At 35.5% G+C, this 20,342-nt stretch overlaps 2 protein-coding genes across 3 annotated transcripts in view; both read right to left on the reverse strand.

The window, feature by feature from the left end:
- msra (methionine sulfoxide reductase A) overlaps positions 1–3,265 on the reverse strand; it is a 35,054-nt gene extending 31,789 nt beyond the window's left edge. The window contains exon 1 of one of the 2 annotated variants that reach the window (XM_005806444.3): positions 887–1,071. Coding sequence is in view for 1 of the 2 variants with exons in the window: in XM_005806442.3 (XP_005806499.1) it covers positions 3,026–3,161 (136 nt within the window). In the remaining variant the exon portion in view is untranslated. Of the gene's footprint in view, positions 1–886; positions 1,072–3,025 lie in introns of those variants that run through there. The other variant, XM_005806442.3, reaches the window with a different exon arrangement.
- A 7,704-nt stretch (positions 3,266–10,969) lies between these two features.
- The window catches only part of ift172 (intraflagellar transport 172), a 39,657-nt gene continuing 30,284 nt past the window's right edge, over positions 10,970–20,342 (reverse strand). Inside the window, exons 37-48 of the mRNA XM_023348064.1 lie at positions 20,089–20,198; positions 19,938–20,001; positions 19,095–19,181; positions 18,301–18,417; positions 18,076–18,186; positions 17,868–17,987; positions 16,737–16,832; positions 16,430–16,489; positions 15,490–15,582; positions 14,241–14,394; positions 13,264–13,355; positions 10,970–12,279 (exon numbers count right to left, since the gene is read on the reverse strand). Coding sequence (XP_023203832.1) covers positions 12,190–12,279; positions 13,264–13,355; positions 14,241–14,394; positions 15,490–15,582; positions 16,430–16,489; positions 16,737–16,832; positions 17,868–17,987; positions 18,076–18,186; positions 18,301–18,417; positions 19,095–19,181; positions 19,938–20,001; positions 20,089–20,198 — 1,194 coding nt within the window. The 3' untranslated portion in view covers positions 10,970–12,189. The remainder of the gene's footprint in view (positions 12,280–13,263; positions 13,356–14,240; positions 14,395–15,489; positions 15,583–16,429; positions 16,490–16,736; positions 16,833–17,867; positions 17,988–18,075; positions 18,187–18,300; positions 18,418–19,094; positions 19,182–19,937; positions 20,002–20,088; positions 20,199–20,342) is intronic.

A 20,342-nucleotide genomic window follows, 5' to 3' on the forward strand; every position in this document is an offset into this window, starting at 1 on the left:
TGCAACTTCTTCAAACATCAAAAAACATTTAAAATATCCAAAATAAACAAACAAAACAACCTAAAGAATAATAACTGAAACTGATTTTAAGGACTCTGCAACCAAAATTGCAGAGATTCTCACAACTGAATTACTAATCATTCAGTTCAGACAGAAAAATAGGATAAAGTGCCGGTTTTGACTTTTGTAGAAAAAAGAAAAGTGCAAACTAATTTTGTTTAGTTAGGTGTTAAATGTTCTTCAAAATATCAGCTTTTCAACGATATTAATGGCAATTATTAAGCTTATTTCAATTTATAACACAATTAACTGAGTTATTGCTTCTTGTGATAGGTGATTGTTATTTAATTGTGTTATAAATTAAAACAAACTATTTCTATTTGAACAATTTATGTTTTTTTATTTTCTCTCTATCAAAAACTGCATAATAAAAGTCTTTACTGTAGTGGTTTGGTTTCAAAGTAGCCCCTTTTTTAAGGGAAATGTATCATTCCTATTGTTTTGTTTATTTAATTAAAAGGACTTCCAGTTTCAGTGTTAAATGTTCATTAGAATTTAAAGTTTATTGATCTTTCAGAATATGTTCTCACATTATCATTATATTCCTTAAAATAGGGTCGAAGCATCAATATTATCGTTTATCCCAATAACTTCTGGGCCGATTTATCGTCCAGCAAAATTTGTTATCGTGGCTGGACTATTGACAGGTTTACTTTATACATTATTTAATTCCCTTATTACCAGTGGAACCTTTAATATGGAAACTAAACTGTGAGGTCATTGAAAAGTATCTTACCAGGTTTTGATGCAGAAAAACCACATCACTGATCCCAGTATACGTACATCTCTATCCAGAACAGGAGAGCAACAGAAGCAGCAAACTTACTTTAAAGACGAGACAGGAACTGATGTCGTAAAACCTAGAAATCTCCACTTTTGGCCTGCTTTCTCTCTTCTCGCTCTGCTGCATTTCAATGCGTTTTCCATTTTAAACTTGGACACCAGCAGTTTTCCCAATAGTTTGGTCACTGACACAAACCTCTTGATTGGTGTGAGGTTGGCCTCCTTCTGGCTCCGATTGGCCTTTCTGTGGTTTAACACTGTCCAGGAAAATACCAACCAGTATAAAATCTGTTATTTTTCTGTTGTCCTCCAAAACCCAACGACGTCCAACGGCCCCGAATCTGACTTGTGAAGAAGAAGAAAAAATATATATATATCTTCTTTTGTCTTTGACTCCCAAATTCCAGAAGTTCAGTTTCCAGTCGATGCAGTTAAAATATGGATTTTTTTTTTGTTTGTCTTTCGTCACAGATGCTGAAATTGTCCCCGTGCTTCACCACAACCACCATGCCTGGACGTTTCCTGATTTCCTCTGGCGCTGCAGCCCTAAACCAGACAGACAAAAGAAAGGAAGCCCTGCCAAGTCTCTCTACTGCAGGCATAGGCTTTTCCTTTCCCTCCACTCCCTCGTGCTTTCTTCTGTTCCCCAAAAGCGTTGGCGAAGCTCCAGCAAGTCTGCCATGCCGCCTGAACCTTCCCGTCCGTCCCGATCGTCGTTTCGCTGCGGACCCCCGCCCTCCTAACCCCTTCGCTCCCACATCCTCCTTCTCCAGTCCAACCCCTTCCAAACCGGCCAAAGTAGTCCAACAACTTCACTTGGTGTTTAGCTGTTGATTAAATCTGAAAAAGCTCTAACATTTTAGCACAACGCTAATCAGATCTTAAGTCTCGGATACAGCTGAGTCAACACTTCATTCACCAGACAGCCTTTATATTTACTGCTTGTAAGTAAAGGCCAGCATAAAGGGCAGGGAGTGTGTGCTTCTGTGTGTCCTGGGCCCTTCATTCAGTGCCAGAGCAGACCTATTCATCATGTGCCAAGGCTCAGCGCCCTCACTTGTACTGAAGAGGGGACATCTTGGTGCCAACTGCCCTCACTGCCAACTTAGTGCTGCTGTCGGCCTGTTTATGCACACAGAAAGCTCCCTATCTCACAAACACACACACACACAGTGCCAGGCATGTTTATTGGCACCACAAATAAAGATATGGTTAAAGTCTTAGCATATCTTTTATTGCAGCAGCATAATCTCGCTCTGAAAAGATTCTCTAACCTTAAAAATGGGTGAATTTATTCACCGTTTGCATTTTTGTATATAAAAAAAAATGTGGTGAAGACCATTTTCACAACAGACAAGCCTTTTTTAAATTTATATATGCCTATTTTCAACTTATCAAATTGTCCAGAAACTGGTAAGGATTTATCTACAAACTTTTATTTCTCTGGGGTATAAGTATGATGTTACACACAGATTACTGGAGACCAAAAATGTATTTTTTTGGTTGCCAACACTCAAGTTGGCTTTGACATGAAACAAAAGATGAAATCAGTGATGCTGTGGCTCCATTTCTCATCCTGAGGAAGCTGAACTAAATGCCGCTCACCTTGCCAATATTTAACAGTGTCCTGTTAGAACACAGATAGGTATTGTTAACTGGGATTTTTTTTTAAGTAACTATTTTCCACATTAGTGATTTTGATTTGATATTTTTGACATTTATTTCATGGTGCATGGGTGAAATTAATCTAAAGACATGTAGACAACACAGACAAAACTCTACTGCAATGTGTGCTTTACAACTACCAACAATTATATTTCTAAAAGTTTGAAAATATTGTCCGGAAACAATTGCTAAAGATGTCATAAAAGGCAGTTTTCTGGTTCAGTTGAGTAGTTTCTTGCTAGACGTTTCCCTCCCCAATATGGCGGATCTAATGACGTATTACAACAAAAACCGGCGCTGCTGAACCGAGGGACGCATGCGTAAACTATAGCAGGTGCTATAGTTTACGCTGACAAAAACATCTTTTAGGACTTTTTACCGTAATTTGTGACAGTTTACGATTCTACAGACATTATTTACTGCCAAGAACTACGTGAATTAAATATCATAACTTGTTAATTTCGGTTCAAGAGGCTGGAAAACAAATGAAGTTTGGTTAAAGCTAACTCAGTCTTACCGGAGACTTTGATGCCGTCAGCCCGGCCAGGTAGCGCTGTCTCTGGGTTTGGCATCTGTGCTTTGGTGGCCATGTCTCCCATTCTACTGTTGATAAAGTGACGCCAAACCAAACGCAGCCTGGAGGAGGAGACCATTGAAACCAGAGCAGCTAGTTACCCACAGAGCTGCATAACAGCTAGCTTACCTAACGTTACCACGGAGCTGATGTAACAGGGGTTACACAACTGTCTTCTTCTTCTTCTTTTCCTTTTTTATGGCGGTTGGCAAACAACTTTTAGATGTGCATTACCGCCATCAACACAACTGTCACCACAAACACCATAACTTATATAAATTTATTAAAACAGAATAAGTTCTTAAAACTATAACTATGACAGAAAATACTTCGTCTCAGAGACAGGAGTTGTTATTTCTAACTAATTCCTCTTTCTGTAAATAAATAATTTTATATTTATGCTGTAGGTAGGAGGTCCAAAACGGTCATTTCTTACGTGAATTAATATTTTTTTGTTAAATTAATGTTACAGAAATGTAGTCAAATAGACAATTAGATGACTAATATTAACTAACGGGGATCTAGAATAATAAAAAAAAATGTAATCTTAAAAAAAATATTCAAAATTACTTTTCAGATTCAATGTATTTTTTTCAGTCGCAAACCTTTTTTCAGTTTCAATTTTGTTTTAGTTTGAAATGATTTTTCTCAGTTTCAAAGTTTCAATTTGTTTTAACAAACTTTATGGCCCTATTTATCTCCATACATACCTGGTAAAAAGTTATATTCAAAACGTACTTCTGAGCTTCATCAGAAAACATTTTCTAAGTTATTGGTTGTGTTACAGAGAATTGATACCCAGGAAGGAGATAAAGCTGATTCAATCAGCACCAAGCAGAACCAGTGAGTCAACTGGTTTCCAGTTTACTAGGAGAAAGATGGACAGAGACAGATGATGTGCCATATGGAAGAACGCAGGAGAAACGCTGCTTGTGCTGACAAAATGTTCCTATTGGTGCTCGATGATGTCTGCATGAAAGGTGAGAATCATCAATAATTCAGCAGGAGCAAACCCGCCAATATCACCACACAGGAGAGTTGTGGTTTTTTTCTGCATCACAAACTCATAATAATTGAGTTTGCTATAAAGGCCACAACCAAAAGCTTTTAGATAATAAAACATCAACATCAAAGCTAAATGTTTGATCTGGTTTGGAGGTTTTGATCTTAAAACCTTCATTCACACAAAGGATGTTTCTCAAGTCCTCATATGGAAGCAAAACACTCAAAAATATTTGGTTTTAATCAGGATATTAAACGACATCAGCCTTAAAAATCTTCATTTCATAAATAGTTAAAATTACAAAATAAAACCACTTCAAAGGAATAAAAAATACATTAACAGCTTAGAAATCAGACATGTTTAATGCATTAACTTTCTCTCTAAATAATAGATTTAAGATGTTTGTTTTTCCTTATTTTTTGATGTAATACTTGTGATGAACTTCTTTCTGATCCAAATCTTAACTATCTGGATCCCACATGGTTCTACTTTGGCATGAAGAGGGAGAAAATGATCCAAAAAGGTGATATTACCACAAATAACTGAGCTTGGGAAGGTGGGACTGAGTTACAGATTATTTGCTGCCTTACATGTGCATAAATGCATAAATGCATAATTCTCCTCCAGCGCATTGTAGATTAAAACAAGGAGTACATTTCCACCAAACACTTTTTTAAAAGAAAAAACAAGGACATTTCTGAGCTTAAAATGTCACAAAATGACTAGTTTAATCTTTTAGATGAGTCTCAGAAGTTTTGTAGAAGAAAATCAAGCAAAAGTCTGAGCTTGAAATGTCAAAATCTTTCTAGAATAAAACTTAGAAATTTCTGAGTTTCAAACTCCCAAAATTTTTAACTTTTGAAACTCTGAAAGAAAAGAGGAAAGCCCGACTACCTTGCTGCAAAACCTGAAAATTGATGGAAAAAATAATTATCTTTGGCATCCAAATCTTACAACCTGACATCACTTTCATATGTTTTACTATTACAATCTTTCTTCTTTAAAGGAAAACACGTTTTGGTTTTAATGAGATCTATGTCTCTCATCCCGGTGTTTCCGGGGTGAATATTATTTCCGCCATATTTGCCGCCCCCTCCACGCAGCGCCCCTATGCTTCCCATACTGTGGATTCCCACTTTTTGTGCCACCATTATCCAGAGTCATGAGCAGATCTTCAAGCAGCCTCGTCAAATATCTTTTTAAAAACAATTAGAAAGCTGAAAAATGTGAAAACGGAGGATTGTTTCAGGAAAAAGACAGATCTTTGAAATCCAGATCTTTGAACCTTTCATGAAGTTTTACTGTTACTATGTTTCTTTTATAAAGGAGACGTCATTTTGGTTTTAATGAGATATAATTCTCCACTAGGAATAATTTGTCCACTGTTGTTTGGCGCCCCCTCTAGCAGCGCCCTTACTGCCACTTATCCAGAGTCATGAGCAGATCTTCAAGCAGCCTGGTCAAATGTCCTTTCAAAAACAAGTAGAAAAACTGAGGATTTTTTCAGGAAAAAAGATTCTTGACTTCCAGACCTCACAGCTCATAACGATGAATGACGGTGATTTTCTAAATGTGAGACTGAATCATGTTCACAGCGGCAAAAAAACAAAACAAACAAACAAACAAAAACTTTGCGTGTTTCATATTTCCGGAACCCATCTGGATGAACCTAAATTATGGCAGTCAGGTGGGGTGAGCCAGATGCTTTCACTCGGCCTTTCCTCCCCCTTCCTGAGGAGGATGAGGATGTGAAAACCTGCCTTCATCTGACTCCCTCTCTCTCAGAGGACCACCCCTCCCCTCTCCTCTTTCCTCTCCATCTGACTGCGCCCGACTTCTTTCCCTCCATCCTGCCACAGAGCTCCGCGGACTGCACCCAGCGCGCCGAGGAAGGAAGCGACACTTTCAGCTTCTGCACGTCTTCTTCTTCTACTTCTTCCTCTTCTTCTTGACACTGGACTATGTCTGCTTAGCGATCTCCTCTGGAGGGTAAAACTCTTCATCTGCAGAGGGGAGGACGGTGTGATCTCTGCATCCCCCGCATCACCATCACCATCATCATCATCACCATCATCATCATCATCACCATCCCTCCGCATCCCTCCATGGAGAGGATTAAATCCCGCAGAAGCAGGTCGCTTTTTGTTTTTTTTGTTTTTTTATAGTGAAAACGCTCCTTGCTTTTGGAAGGTATTGTTCGGTTTTGCGTTTATCTGAAACTGAAATTGACGCTTTAAGTGCGTTTATTTGCAAACGCCGCAGTGTGCTGTCGCGCTCTGCGGAACTGCTTCCTCTCCTTGTCATAAAAAAACATTGAATATGATAAAAGTGATATTTATCTCCGTAAGAGGTCATGATGTAATGTGATGCTCCGACGAGAGAGGATAGTCATTTTTAAAGCTGTTTTGCAAATATTTCGTTTCTTTTTGATTGCTGCATATTAAAAATGGTTAATAGTGGCTTCAAACCTCCCAGCCGACCCCCACAAAGGAGCCCATCCCTCCCCCTTCGCCTCCCCCTCTGCGTTTTTAGCCTACATGAGCTATCTGGGTCATTTGCATTTCTGCGTTTAATGAGGCTGCAGATGGCTGCGTTTCTTTTCATTTCTACCTGAGAGCCGCTGAGCTGCACTGACGCACCTCTCATCTCTTTTCTGCATCGTTTTCTTCCTTTTCTTTTTTATTTGGAGCTGACATGATGTGTGAACTGATGCGGGATGATGGGTAGAGCTGCAGCCGCAGCTTCCACCCCTGCAGCAGTGCTGTATAAGAACGCACATTATGGCTGCTGGATAATGGAGGGGATGCTCCGAATGTCCGCAGTGCTGCTGCTGCTTAAAGGACCATACCGGCGTTTTTAAACCGGATCTGCCAACATTAGATACACATACCGGGCATGCATTGCATTTTAAAAAGCGTAATGCATCTTTCCGCTCTGCCAGTAAGCCATTATTAGTTTCCACTGTGGGATCAAAATCAATTTGTAGAGATTTTACACCTGCAGCAGACAGACAATCAATTTCAGAGAGCATTAGATCCATACTGGCAACTCTGGAGCTGTTTTTTTTCTGTTTTGTTTTATTGCATTCAATGTAGATGCTATTTTTTAGAGAAAAAAATAATAATTTTAATCTTTCTAAATGTTAAAAATGTGAGGCACATTGCAGCGTTTTCTTTGACTCAGAATAAAATCAACATTTGATTGGACGATCAGTGAAGCTGTTTGGAGGTCAGATCAAATACACACATTTCAAACTGGAACATTTCAGGTTTTATGTGAACTGTAGAAGTCAGAGCTCATTAGATGAAACCTTTTCAGGGTAATAATGCACCTCGAAGCATTGAATGCATTCAGATAATCTGGACCTGTGTGACAAGTAGAGCTTGACTCACACAAAACCTTAACCATTTTATCATAAATCATTAGAAATGAATGAAAATTATACGTTAAGATAACATTTAGTAGTTGGTCTGAACAGTTCAAATTCTCTAGAATCACGACTTATAAAAGCTGCATGTGCAAATCAAACATTTTTGATGTGTTGAGGCTGATTTTGGTTAAAGGTGATCAAGTAAAAACATAAATGCTAGCTGAATGTCCTGCAAATGCTAAATGTATGCAAAAAATGGTTAAAAATGGCTGAAGTGTTGGAGGACTTTGGGTTTTCTCTCCTCGTGTTCACAGCGGACCTTGATTTAAATGTCCATACAATTAAGGCACGCGGTGAATGCCAAGAGAGGGAACGAAAATCAACAATCGCAGAAATATACAAAGTAAAACATCCACTTTTAGTAACTCAACAAACGGACGCAGTACCACCCCAAACCACTAGACGGCGAACTCAGCTGTCACATTGATTGTTTTGTGTGTTTCGCTCATTAATTTAGACAAAAAACAAAACTTTTAGTTCATTTGAAGGTTGGTCTACTAACTACTAAAGAGTGAAAAAGAATAGAGGCGGGGCTAATTTATATATTTATAAAAATTTTCATATCTAATGAGGAGACGTTGCAGAGTAACATTTAATAAATTAACAGACACAAAACATTTTCTTTTAATTCATATTTTGAAGAATTTTTTTGGGGGGGGAAAGCTTGACTAACAAAAATTGTAGCCTGTGGAGATGATTTTTTTCTTTTGTGGTGTTTTAAGATCACAGCGCCCTCAAGTGGTCAGTCTGGACACCTGAATTATATTTTAAATCACCACCATACTAACGAAGGTTTATTATTTTAACTCAAAACTTAGTGTTGCTTTAAATACTAAGAAGTAAATTTAAATATTCTTGCAGGACAAAAACTAAAAAATTGTAGACAGCAAATATAGAAAATTGCTGTAAAATGTAAAACGGTGCTGGCTATATTACACCGATAAATACAATTTACCTGCAGGAGTTTTCTTACAGTTTGTTTAGCGATAATAATCTGGATTATTTGATGAGAATTAAGAGACTGGAAAGGGAGAAGAACAAAAGAAAAATAAATGGAAATGCAATATTTTTAGTCGAAAATACACAACCGAATTAAATTATTTATGTGTTTCAAAATTTTTCCTGTACTTCATGAGAAATACTTAACTATAACAAAAAATAAACTGATAGTTTAAGTGCAGGGCAAATGGAAATAGGAAGGGATGAAAAGGCAACACATCGGCATAAAATGGCTGGAGAAATTTGGTGTCGTTCAATTATTGCACATAAATTGCATCTTGAAGTACCAAAACGTGCAATATATTTCCTAGATGAATCTCTAAATTAACTCAACTCTAGTCTTTTGTGTTTCATGGATTAACCATACTTAACACAGATTAACACATTGTAACCAGCTGAATTAGGCTGATAGAGGGTAAATGTTGGCAGTCGCTCCGTTTCATGCAGCTTTAAGTTGGCTTGCCAAACTGGGTAATGCTTGGATTTGAATCCATTTGAGTTTTGTTGGAGTGGAGACATTTAGAGGTAAATCCATGTTGGAAACGTCAAGATGGCAACTATTTTGGTTATTTTGACGGCCAGTGAGGTAAATTAAGACGAGGGAAGCAGAAAAGGACTAAATTAATACTCGTACAGTTAGAGCTTGTTGCCTCATCCACTCTGCTTTCACATCCGTTCTCCATCAGAAGCATCTCTGTTTGGGTTTCTGCTCTGTTGCATCCCTCTTACATCAGCCTCCTAAGTCCAGAGAAATACGCCGTAATTCGTCATCCAAGAATAACGAACTGCAGCCCTGCAGGTCAGCAGAGATTTGCTTAATCGTCTGTAAGCGAGACAAAAAGCTGTGACAAATAACCAGTGTAAACTAAATCCTGTCAAAAATAAAAATAAAATAAAAAACGCTCAACACAGAGCCAGTTGGATTATGAGCTGCAGGAATCCTTAATAATTCATTCTCTATTTTGCATTTATGTTTATGATGCTTTTCTTCAGAGCTGCAGAGAATAAAGTTTCCTAATGGAAAAATTACAAAGACAGTGAAGAAGCTGCAGAAAACTCCAGTTTAAGGTTAATAATAAATACAAAAAAACAATCAAATTCATCCATCCATCTTCAGTATTTATGTAAACTATGAGTAGATAGTGAAGGACATGTTTAGTAGGTGAGCAGGAAATCCAAGTTATTACCCTGTAATGCATTTTCCTCAAATACTTGCAGACTTTAATATTGATCGCGGATGAACAGGAGAGGCTCTGCTGGGAAACGAAGTAAAGACGATTATTACGTTTACATGGGACAGTTTACGACTCCAGCGTATTGGTTCTGTCAGATTATTTGGACAAATTCTGTGCTTAAAACAAGAAATATATTCAATATATTGTGAAAACAATGTAAAACCACCCTTTATTTTCTTTCTTTGATAAACGTTGCTGCACAAAGCAATTTTACACATTAATGACGCACAAGAAGGATATAAAAGTTTTGTATTATTTCACTACGTATACAAAATAATCAAAACGTTCTGTCATCACATTATAAAAACCTGAAATAAGTTAAATGTTTATATTTTGAATTTGCAGTTTTCAGATTGATTTCTCTTGGTTGTTTTTCTCTGTATGGATTTTATCTCTCAATAAAAAGCGCCATGTTTTATGTGACTTATGATAAATAAAATAAACAAATCTGAAACTTGTTTTCTGTCCATTGTTCTTGATTCATAAGAGAATTTATTGTTTCATATAAAAACAAACTCATTGTGCAGTTTGGTTTTAGAAAATATTGTTTACATTTTTACTGTAAAGACTCGCACAACGTGAAACCAGGCTTTTAAAAGTCCAGATTATTGGACGGTCACAGCTTCTAGCGCAGACGTTAATATGCATCAGTATGAGGATGTTTTATTATGGTTTTTACTTTAATTTGTCCTCTGACAGCTCAAAAGTAAACATTTCTGGTTTATGTGGGTTGTGGTAATAAACTGAATCAATAACAGCTCTCTCCAAATATTCTCTCTGCATTTGAACAGCATCAGCAGCTGAAGTTTTTCTTTGTGTCTGAGCCAAATGAATGTGAAAACATTTGACTAGTGGTGCCTTCTAACTGTATATCAGAATTATGAATTATCTTCCAACTATCACAAGTAGCATTGGCTTGGAGAAACATTTTTGTGAAAAAGTTCATCTTTTAGCTGCTTCAGTTATTGATATATAAATTATTGGTGATAACTTTTACTTCTACTTTGACGTAGTTAACCTTTACAGGTGAAACATTTATTAACAAACTTTATGCTCAAAAACAACACAGTGTGAAAAAGTGGGACTTTAAGCTGCTTCCTTCACTACAGCTATGTATAACAGTATAGTATATCAATACTGTATATCTATATATATTTTGTTTATACTGTCAAGAGAATCCTGTACCTTGATTTAAGATTATTACAAAAAATAAAGGCAGAAAGGCTTAAAATTCTTTTTTATTTAGACATTTTTAAACAAAATACATTCCGTAGGAAACATGCAGTAAAGGCATAACCGGCTTCGAAAACACAGATTCACAGAAAAAAAGAACATTTCAGTCTGCGTACATCAAATAGTCGTAAAACTGATCTGCACTGATCAATAAAGCCAAGCTGCAGCTTTACAACATAAACAGAACTTTATTTAAATTTAGATGACAACCATTGGCTTTATCAGCTGTGCCATCCTGAGAGAAAGTCAAAGAAAGGACAGAAAAGACTGATACAAAGATGTTGTGACAAATGAGATGAAACATACAAAAATATTTAGCAGAACTTCTTAATATTTGTTTCTTCTTTACAAATTTCCTAGTGTAAAGAATTCACTTCAATATAAACAATTTTTTAAAACTAATGGCTAAATACTGTAAGAGGAAACTAAATTTGAGACATACATCAGGTGTTTAATTGAAATGTTTAGATCTTTTTGAGGAAAACATATTTTTGTGAAAGCTTGTTTTTTTTTCATCATAGCAGAAACTTATTCATAGGCATTTAAATAAAGATTATCATTGTGTATTTAAAATTCTACTTTGTCCCAATTAGAAATAGATAAATAGTAAAAACTAATTCAATCGAGACCGTTTGTACATGTAGCAAAAGCTAGCACTGTTAGCTTAGCTTTTATTTACATCATAAAACAAGTCAGAAACTATGGTAGAAAGTATTGTGTTTGAAGACCAAAAACTTTTACATATTTGTTAAAATAAAATAACAGAATTTCAGTCTGAGACCAACTAGCTGTTTTCAACAAATTAGCTAAAGTAAGCTAGGCTATGCTAATCTATTAGCTTAGCCAAAAGTAAGTATAGTACAAAAAAAAAGTACAAAAAGAAAGCAAATGAAGATATTTTCCAAAATATCACACTATGAATCTTGTTAAAATATTCATGTTAATTATTTATTAGCACAAATGTGAATGAAATGTAAAGTATGTTGAAATTCTTCTGACATCCATATTTGTAATTTTTTGGTTATTTCTTCAGTTTAATTTAAAATGTTTATGTTCTCGTAAACAGTACAGTTAAACAACATTTAACTTCAATAAAACAGAATAAATAAATTTTTTAAAAAATCTGACAAAGCTGGCAGAGAAACAACCGAAAAAACAAAGAGAAAGAGTAGCAGCTAAGGAATATGGAAGTATGTACGGAGTCCCATTAGTGGAAAGAGAATCCTGTTGCAGGTAGACCACCGCACCAGTGATTTAGGAATTTTAGGACATCCTGACACTCTGGACTGTGTGTCGTCTGTGGGGATAAATCAACGCAAACAACCAGTCACTAATAATTTGTGTCTTATTCTAACAAACCCTGTCAAGGAAATAAAACCCAGTATAATCCCAGATCTTTGGGTATGTGGATACATCAAAATATGGCATCCAAAATTACATATAATCAATCTGAAATGTACTGTGAAAAAAATGGGCTTTTTTGTTTTCTTGGGGTGAAAAACTATTTTCAGCTGACTTATATTTCAGTGACATAAAGGAACAATAAATTAAGTTGGTTCCAAAAATTATATAATTTTATTGATATGTTTAATTATTTAAATAAATGTTTAATTAAGTATTTGTTATTTAAATACAAATAATTTATTTAAATAATTATTATGTTTATCATTTTATATATTGTAATTGTAGTCCTAAACATTATTTTGTGAGTTTGCATTAAAGTGTGCGCATGAATGGGAAAAATCACAACATGAATTTTAAGTTTATGGTACTTTCTTGTAAATCAGACATTTGGTTGAGTTACAAATAGGTAAAAATCAAAGTTTGGCAAATTCAGAAGAAAACCTTAAAGTTCCTTTAAGTTTGTCGCCTCACAATTTTGAGTTCTGATAACTTTTGTGTTTTTACAGTGCTGTATGTAAAAGCATTTTTAGACATTTTGATCATTAGTTCTTACAAAAGAATGAAAAACAGAATATATAAACACAAAAGTTTTACCCATTCTTACCATCACATCTGAAAATTTCTAAAGCAAATTATATGATTTTAAAAACTGTTTTAAGCTCCCAGATTAAAGGGGTAATATATTAAGTTAACTGCCATCTAGTGGTAAAAGAAAATATTACAGCCAGCTGATAGTAAATCATAAAAAATTGCAATAAAGCTCTTGATTAACCCAGTGATATTCACATTAATAATTTAAAATCAAAACTGGTACAAGCACTAGTTTTTAACTGTTCAGATTAAGAATAAATGTTAGTCAGAATAAGTCTAATCTTACCTTTGTTGCCATTAGAAATTTATTCCAATCTTCTTTGTTGGCTGCTTTTCCAGCAACAGGAAACTCAATTTTATTCCTCAGCACAGGATAACCTTCAGACACAGACAGGACAGGATAATAAGAAGTAAACTCTGTCCTAAGAGCAAACTGGAAATATCTCCAGCATATTTTGTGGATTATTATTAGGCGTTAATCCTTAATATGAAAAAAATGGGAAATAAGTCTTCAATAAACCAGAACTTGTTCAAGCGAGGACTTTTAATGAGCATTTCTAATCAACTAAAAGGACAGGAAAGAACGCTTTCATAACAAATGACTGTCTTGAAAACTGAAGAAAAAAACGAAAAGGTAAGAACTCAGAAAAACTACGAGAATATTTTGAGGCTTTGAATTTAGTCCTGATGCTTCTTCAGGCCGCAGTTATTTTCATATAAAGTGATCAATGAATTGTGACGATGTTATATTATTTCTGGTGTTTATTTTTTTTAAATCACTTTCATGCTTATTGCACACATAAATAATATGAATTATAATTAAATGTCCTAAAATTGTCCTCAAGAATGTGTGTAAAGGATGAGACTATACAGAAAACAAATTACTGCAGCTGAATGAGGCATTATGGGTAGTTTCTCTCTTCTGGGTGAATAAAAAACCCCCACAAATGTAGAACACTTTTTTTGTGAAAACTGTAAATTCATGAAAGAGACAATTCATAGGCCCCCAAAATTCAGACTTTTTTTTGTCTCAATTTTGATTTTAATCTCCAAATTCTGACTGGGATCTCAGAATTCAGCCTTTAATCTTCTGAGAGAAAAGTCACAATTCATTTCTTTTTCCAGTGGTCCTAATCCTCTTCCGTATTTTTTGTTTTTTACCTCTTAGAGGCTACAAACGCTCGATTTCTTACTATTTCTTTCCTAACTTCAAGTTTCCGAGTTCACAGACTAAAACATGCCAAACATGTCGCGGTGCGTTACCGGTGAGGACACACGGCAGCGAGCGAAGGCCGGTGTTGGCGGCCACCAGCGACGCTTCGTACGTGTCCCTTTCGTCCCGAGGCAGAACCTGTTCCAGCCGGTTTTCCACAGACACCATCAGAACCCAGTCACGGATCTGCTCCAGCTGGGCGTCCTGCCATCGATATAAAAAATAAAACAAGAATGGCTGTGAAACGGATCGAATTTCTGCCAAAAGAATTTCTGAGTTTAGTCTCAGAAATATTCTAGAAAAAAAAAAAAACATGGAATTTTATGAGTTTGAAAAGTCAAAAGATTGCTAGAAAAAAACTCAAACATTTTGAGATTAATCTCAGAAATTTTCAAGAAACTACATTGGAGAATGAAAAGTCGAAGATTTACGAGAATAAACAGAAATATTGAAATTGATTTAAAAAAACTTCCAGAGAAAACTTGGAAATTTCTGGAGTTTTGAAAGTCAAAAAAATGGCTAGGAATAACTCAGAAATTTTGAGATTATTCTGAGGAATTTTCCTAGAAAATGTCCAGGATTAATCTCAAAATTTCTCCGTTTTTTGGCAGAAATTTACTTCCTTTTTAAAATTTACCATGGCCCGAAGTTACCGTCACAGAAAGCAAAACCAGTCGTTGCTTTAACAGGATGGATTACGGCAGGACAAAGAACATAGTAAAAAATTAAAACATAAAATATTGTAGTGCTGTATAAATATAAATAAATTAAAATTTAGTGAATATAACGTCTTTAAGCATCCTTATATCCTTAAATATACAACTTAAAGTCCTTCCTTTTAATTCCTGTAAAGCATTTTGTATTGCTTTGTTGCTGAAAATGTGCTATATAAATAAAATTACCTTTAACCTTTTTTTTTTTTAAAGAAAAACAAATTCCAGTTTCAACAAAAGATGTGCAAAGATTTGATCAATTCTGCCTTCAGAGGTTTCAGTTTTCGCTAAAATCAGTCCGTCCATCATCTCCTGTCATCTTTCGTGCCTCCTGAGTCTGTGGTTAAAAACCAAAAAATGATGAAATGGATCAATCCAACAGCCAAACGTTCGGCTGACAGCAACACTAATGATTTCATAAATCCACGCGAGCCGCATCTATTCTCATTTATTAACAAGACCAGGGAGGAATGTGACACTAACTCCATCAGATCTGATTTGCGGCACGACATCGATATTGTCTCCATCTATCAGGCCGTAATTTCAGCGTGGATCTGAGCTGAGTGGGAGGAGATGACTTTCTTACGGTCACGCAGAGTTTGGTGGGAAGCGGGACCTCGAAGGGAATGTCTGTGTCCAGGAAGTCGGAGTGATCCGGAGCGCGGCCGTCGTCCAACGCCTGGAGGAAGCCAGGAAAACAGAATAAATAAATTTACTTTTCAATGACTAGTTTTAGAAAACAAAAACAAAAAAGTGGTGAAGATAAATGGAGCTGGAAGAAAGCTGGCAAAAAAAAATATCTCAGAAAACAGAATTAATGTAAAAATAAATCATTTATGATGTTTGGAAATAATATTTTTTAAAGAAAAAAATCAAGTAGAAGACAACAGAACTTCCACAAAGTCATAGTCACAGCAATTTCAAGTAAAAAAGTGGCAACAATTTTTTTCATTTATGAGAAGGGCATGACTTTCTCCATGATTTAAGTCAGAAATATAAAAAAGGAGAAAATGACCCGTCATACCGAAAGGCTGTCTTGTTTTTCATTATTTGTAACACAATAACAGCTTTTCAGAACATTAATCTCAGACAACTATTGATTTTCTCTTGATACAAATATATTACATTACAACATTTAAGTTTTTACCAGTAAAATTAAAATTTCATTCCTTGACATTTTGACAAAAACGGTAAAAAAGTATCCGTTTGCACACCATTACCAAATGTATGATTTTTCACAGGATATTCTGTTATTTTTTGACATTTTTCTTTCCATTTAAAAAGCATTTATTTTGAACATGAAAAAAACAACAAACATAGATAAATTAATAAAATAAACAAAACAAAGTAAGCAACAATCAAAACACTCAAATAAAAATTAACGTCAACGTAACATGTCCAAAAGGGAGAAGGAAAAATATATTAATTTTTAAATTCCTACCCTAATTTCACAACTTTAAAAAAAAAGTTTTAATCTACAGTAGGGCTAACATTCTGTCAAAGAGAGATTATATAAATATACTTACATCACACAAGTCCACAAAATGGTTGAAAAAGATAAATGCCATGTTCTCCCAGCCAACAGCCTGACAAATAAACATATTCAGGTTTTAAAGATGAAGACAAAACAAGATTATTTAAAAAAAAAAATGTTGTAATTTAATTACTGGTAAATGTGGAACCCAACAGGAGATTTAATATTGTTCTTTTCAGCATAAACTGGGTTAAATAAATAAAAATGAAAACCTAAACCAGACAGGAGTAGCAAAAAGAAAAAGCTACAAATTTTAATTAATATTCAAAAAGGTTTGTAATATTTCCAGATGGACAAACCTTGCAGGCTAGGCCAGCTTCATAGAAAGCTTTATCTGCACGAATCAGCTCAGTGTAACGCAGCAAAGACACAGAAACCTTCGCTGCTATGCTCATCTGAAAATGTAAATAAAAGGAAGAAAGAGTGTCAGTGAAAGCAGCGTTTGAACAACGAATGCTTTTATGTGTAAAATCTGCATTGTTTTAATATGAACTTATTAAATTCCTGCAGAAGACATCAGTCACCATGTTACGGGTGATGTTTGTAAAGTTACAGTCAAAAACGAACCACAACAATTTGGGTTATTTAGCCTGAAATAGCAGAAACAGAGACTCATTTTTCAAATATTTAGTTTGGAAGCTTAGCAAGTTAACTATATTGTTCTGAAAAAGCTAAATGTTTAGCAAATTAAAAATTTTGCGCCAAACTAAATATCTAGTTAGCAAGCTAAATATTTAGCTTCAAAACAAATATTTAATTTGCATGCTAAATATTTTATTTGTAGCTAAATATTTAGTTTGCAAGCCTAGTCAGTAAGCTCACTATTTAGCTCTGAGCTAGCTAAACATTTAGCTCTAAGCTAGATAAATATGTAGCTCTAAGCTAGATAAATATGTAGCTCTAAGCTAGATAAATATGTAGCTCTAAGCTAGATAAATATGTAGCTCTAAGCTAGCTAAACATTTAGCTCTAAGCTAGATAAATATGTAGCTCTAAGCTAGATAAATATGTAGCTCTGTGCTAGCTTTTTTTAGGAAAAGAAACGATAAGAGAGATGACATGACGCGACCCATGTCATGAGTTCACAAGGAAGTTTGCAAGAACCAGCTTTTATTTTGGTAGTCCACTTTCGCTTATTGGCAAGTAAATTTGTATATTACAAAAGCTAACTAAATATTTAGCTTCAAACCGGATATTTACTGTAGCTCTGAGCTAAATAATAAATTAAATATTTAATCTGAAACTGACATTTATAAATTAAGTATTAATAACTTGGTGAAAATATGACTTGGAAAATTAGCCCCCATGTATTTATGACAGGCTGAATCACCCAAACTATTGTGATAAATTTTTGACTGCATAACTTTACAAACGGCACCCCATACCTACCAACTGAAACACTCTGTATTTATGTCAGATTTAAAGTGTACCAGCTGCTCGACTCCTTTAGCGGCGGATCGCGCGGCCAAGTAGTGAGCGATCAGCAGCATCTGCTCAAAATCTTCATGAGCCGGAGAGTTGGCCTCAGCCGACTTGGTCAGGTTCTCACACTGAAACCGAACCCACAAAGACATCGCATGTTTCACTGCTGTCATGTCAGAAATGTAAACGTTTCCTCTTCCTTGTGTTGGGATTCACCAGCTGCAGCAGGAAGTTTCGCAGGTCGGCCCACATGCGGAAGGACTCGGGTCCGGCAGCGTCGGAGAGGTTGATCAGGTCCAGAAACAGACGCTTGTAGATGTTGAAGTTCTTATAGGAAAGAAAAGAAGACTAAATATCCTGAAGTAAATTTTTAAAACAACATTACAAGCAGAACAAGATAACTCTGGTAAGACACAGGAAAGGTTCTTGCGTGTGTTTTACTTGTGGGTTTGGTGGCGCTCCGTGCTGCATGTAGAGCTGCAGCGCTTTCACAGCTTCTTCCTCCTTGATGAGATGAGTCGCGTAAAGAGCAACGTACTTATGGAGGATCTTAAAGTTCTGGCAAAAACAAACAAATCAGTGAGGAAGAGCACAGAAAAACTAAAACTTATTCATAATCGAAGAGTTTTACTGTCCGACATCTAACAGTGCATTGGGGCCATTATAGAAACAAAACAAAACAAAAAGGAGCAAATTTATACAAAAAATACCCCAAAAAACTCAGAAATGCTGAGATTAATCTCATAGGTTTTTGAGGAAATACAAGGACATTACTTAGTTTTGAAAAGTCAAAAATGTGCAAACAGAAAAACATAGAAATTATAACATCCATCTCAGAATTTATCTAGAAAAAAAACATGGAAACTTCTGAGTTTCAAAAGTCAAATATTTTCACCTTTTGGAAATTATCTGATTTTTAAAAGTGGATTTAAAAAAGTTTTTTTTAAACTTTTGATGACAAAGAAACATGTCAGAAACATTGAAACATTTCTCTGCCATGGATGAGCTCAACAGTAGATCTGGACTTAAACTATAATCCTTGAACACAAGAAGCTGGTTAGCTCAGTTGTCATTGTGTCTATTAAAGCAACAAACATCTCAGAAAAATCAAGACAACAGAAGTCAGCCTGACGTACTTTTATTAAGTCTAACATCAGTTTGTAAAAAATAACTATTAGACAGAGAGTTCAAGCTTAGGAATATTTACAGATTAAACAGAAAGTCTGTCTTTGTACCTGTTTGGAAGCCGTTTCCAGACATTTCTCCCACTGGCCTTTCTCTGCGTACAGATCCAGAGCTGCCATGACGTCCACACTGACCAGCTGAGCACAGAGTCACAACAACAGCTCGTCACATCCGGGAAACACACAGCATCAAACTTCAAACTGAGTGGATCTATGGTGCAAAATTCACTTTTTGCATGTTTTTGTACTTCAATTTGGGGCTCTACTCATTCTAAAAACAGGCCAAGTGCTTAAAATAGGAATAAGTTTATGTTTTGTTGGTGTCTGGAAAATTAGCCGTTTCAAAAACCTCCCAATTGTTAAGTGACATTCCATGGGCACAGCAACCCAAGCAGAATTCCAACACATTTGGTCAGCTGGTTTTACAATGGCTGCTGGAAAAGAAAAGTGTTTTGTTGTTGACTTACTATCCAGAAACCACTTGCTGCATCTTGTTGATTGTGCAGGAGGCTCCGTTTTGCTTTTCAAAGCTGTACGGTCGTATAATTGTGCATTTGTTTGCAGCCATTTTCACATGCGAGTACAAATGTTGAGTTTATGGCACTATGATTGTGTGTAAAAAATGTAATGAACATGTTCTGTATCGCCCAGCATAATAGTCCACCTTTAAAAGTGTTTGATGAGCAGAGTTGTAGGAAAATGGTTTGAAATTTTAGAAATTAGAATATTTAAGTTTTCAAGAAAAGCTTAAATATTCGTTCTTGCATTTCTTTTCAATATTGACATTAATTTACTGGGAAATATGGGAACTATCTACACATTGTTTTTTCTATCATTTAGTGTTTAGGGTTAATTTTAAAGTTAACTCAGCAGGAAAAGCAGAGAGATGCTTACAGACTCCACTCTGCCTTGGTTTTTAAGATGCTCCTTGTACTTCTGGTCCACATAGTTTTCATATCTGTGAAAAACAGCCAGAAGTTAAGAAGGTAAAGCGACAAAACTTTTCTGCTTTTGGGTTCAGAAAAGATGCAGGTGTGTTTTTAACCTCGGCTCCAGCTCTTTGGCGACTCTCTTGGCTTTATTCCACTCTTCGCCATCAATGAAGGTATCGATCGCCTCTTTGATGAGGTCCAAGTTGAGGTAAAGTTCAGCAGCCTTAAAAAACAAAACACAAAGAAATACGAGTGAGATCAGAGTTCAAAGGGCAGATAACTTTGTTTTTTAACCTTTGAGGAACATTTCAATTGACTATGCACTATTTAACTTTACATCCCAAAATTAAACTAAAATAAAAATTCA

Source organism: Xiphophorus maculatus, chromosome 15 (genome assembly GCF_002775205.1).
Source record: "Xiphophorus maculatus strain JP 163 A chromosome 15, X_maculatus-5.0-male, whole genome shotgun sequence".
Taxonomy (NCBI): Eukaryota; Metazoa; Chordata; class Actinopteri; order Cyprinodontiformes; family Poeciliidae; genus Xiphophorus; species Xiphophorus maculatus.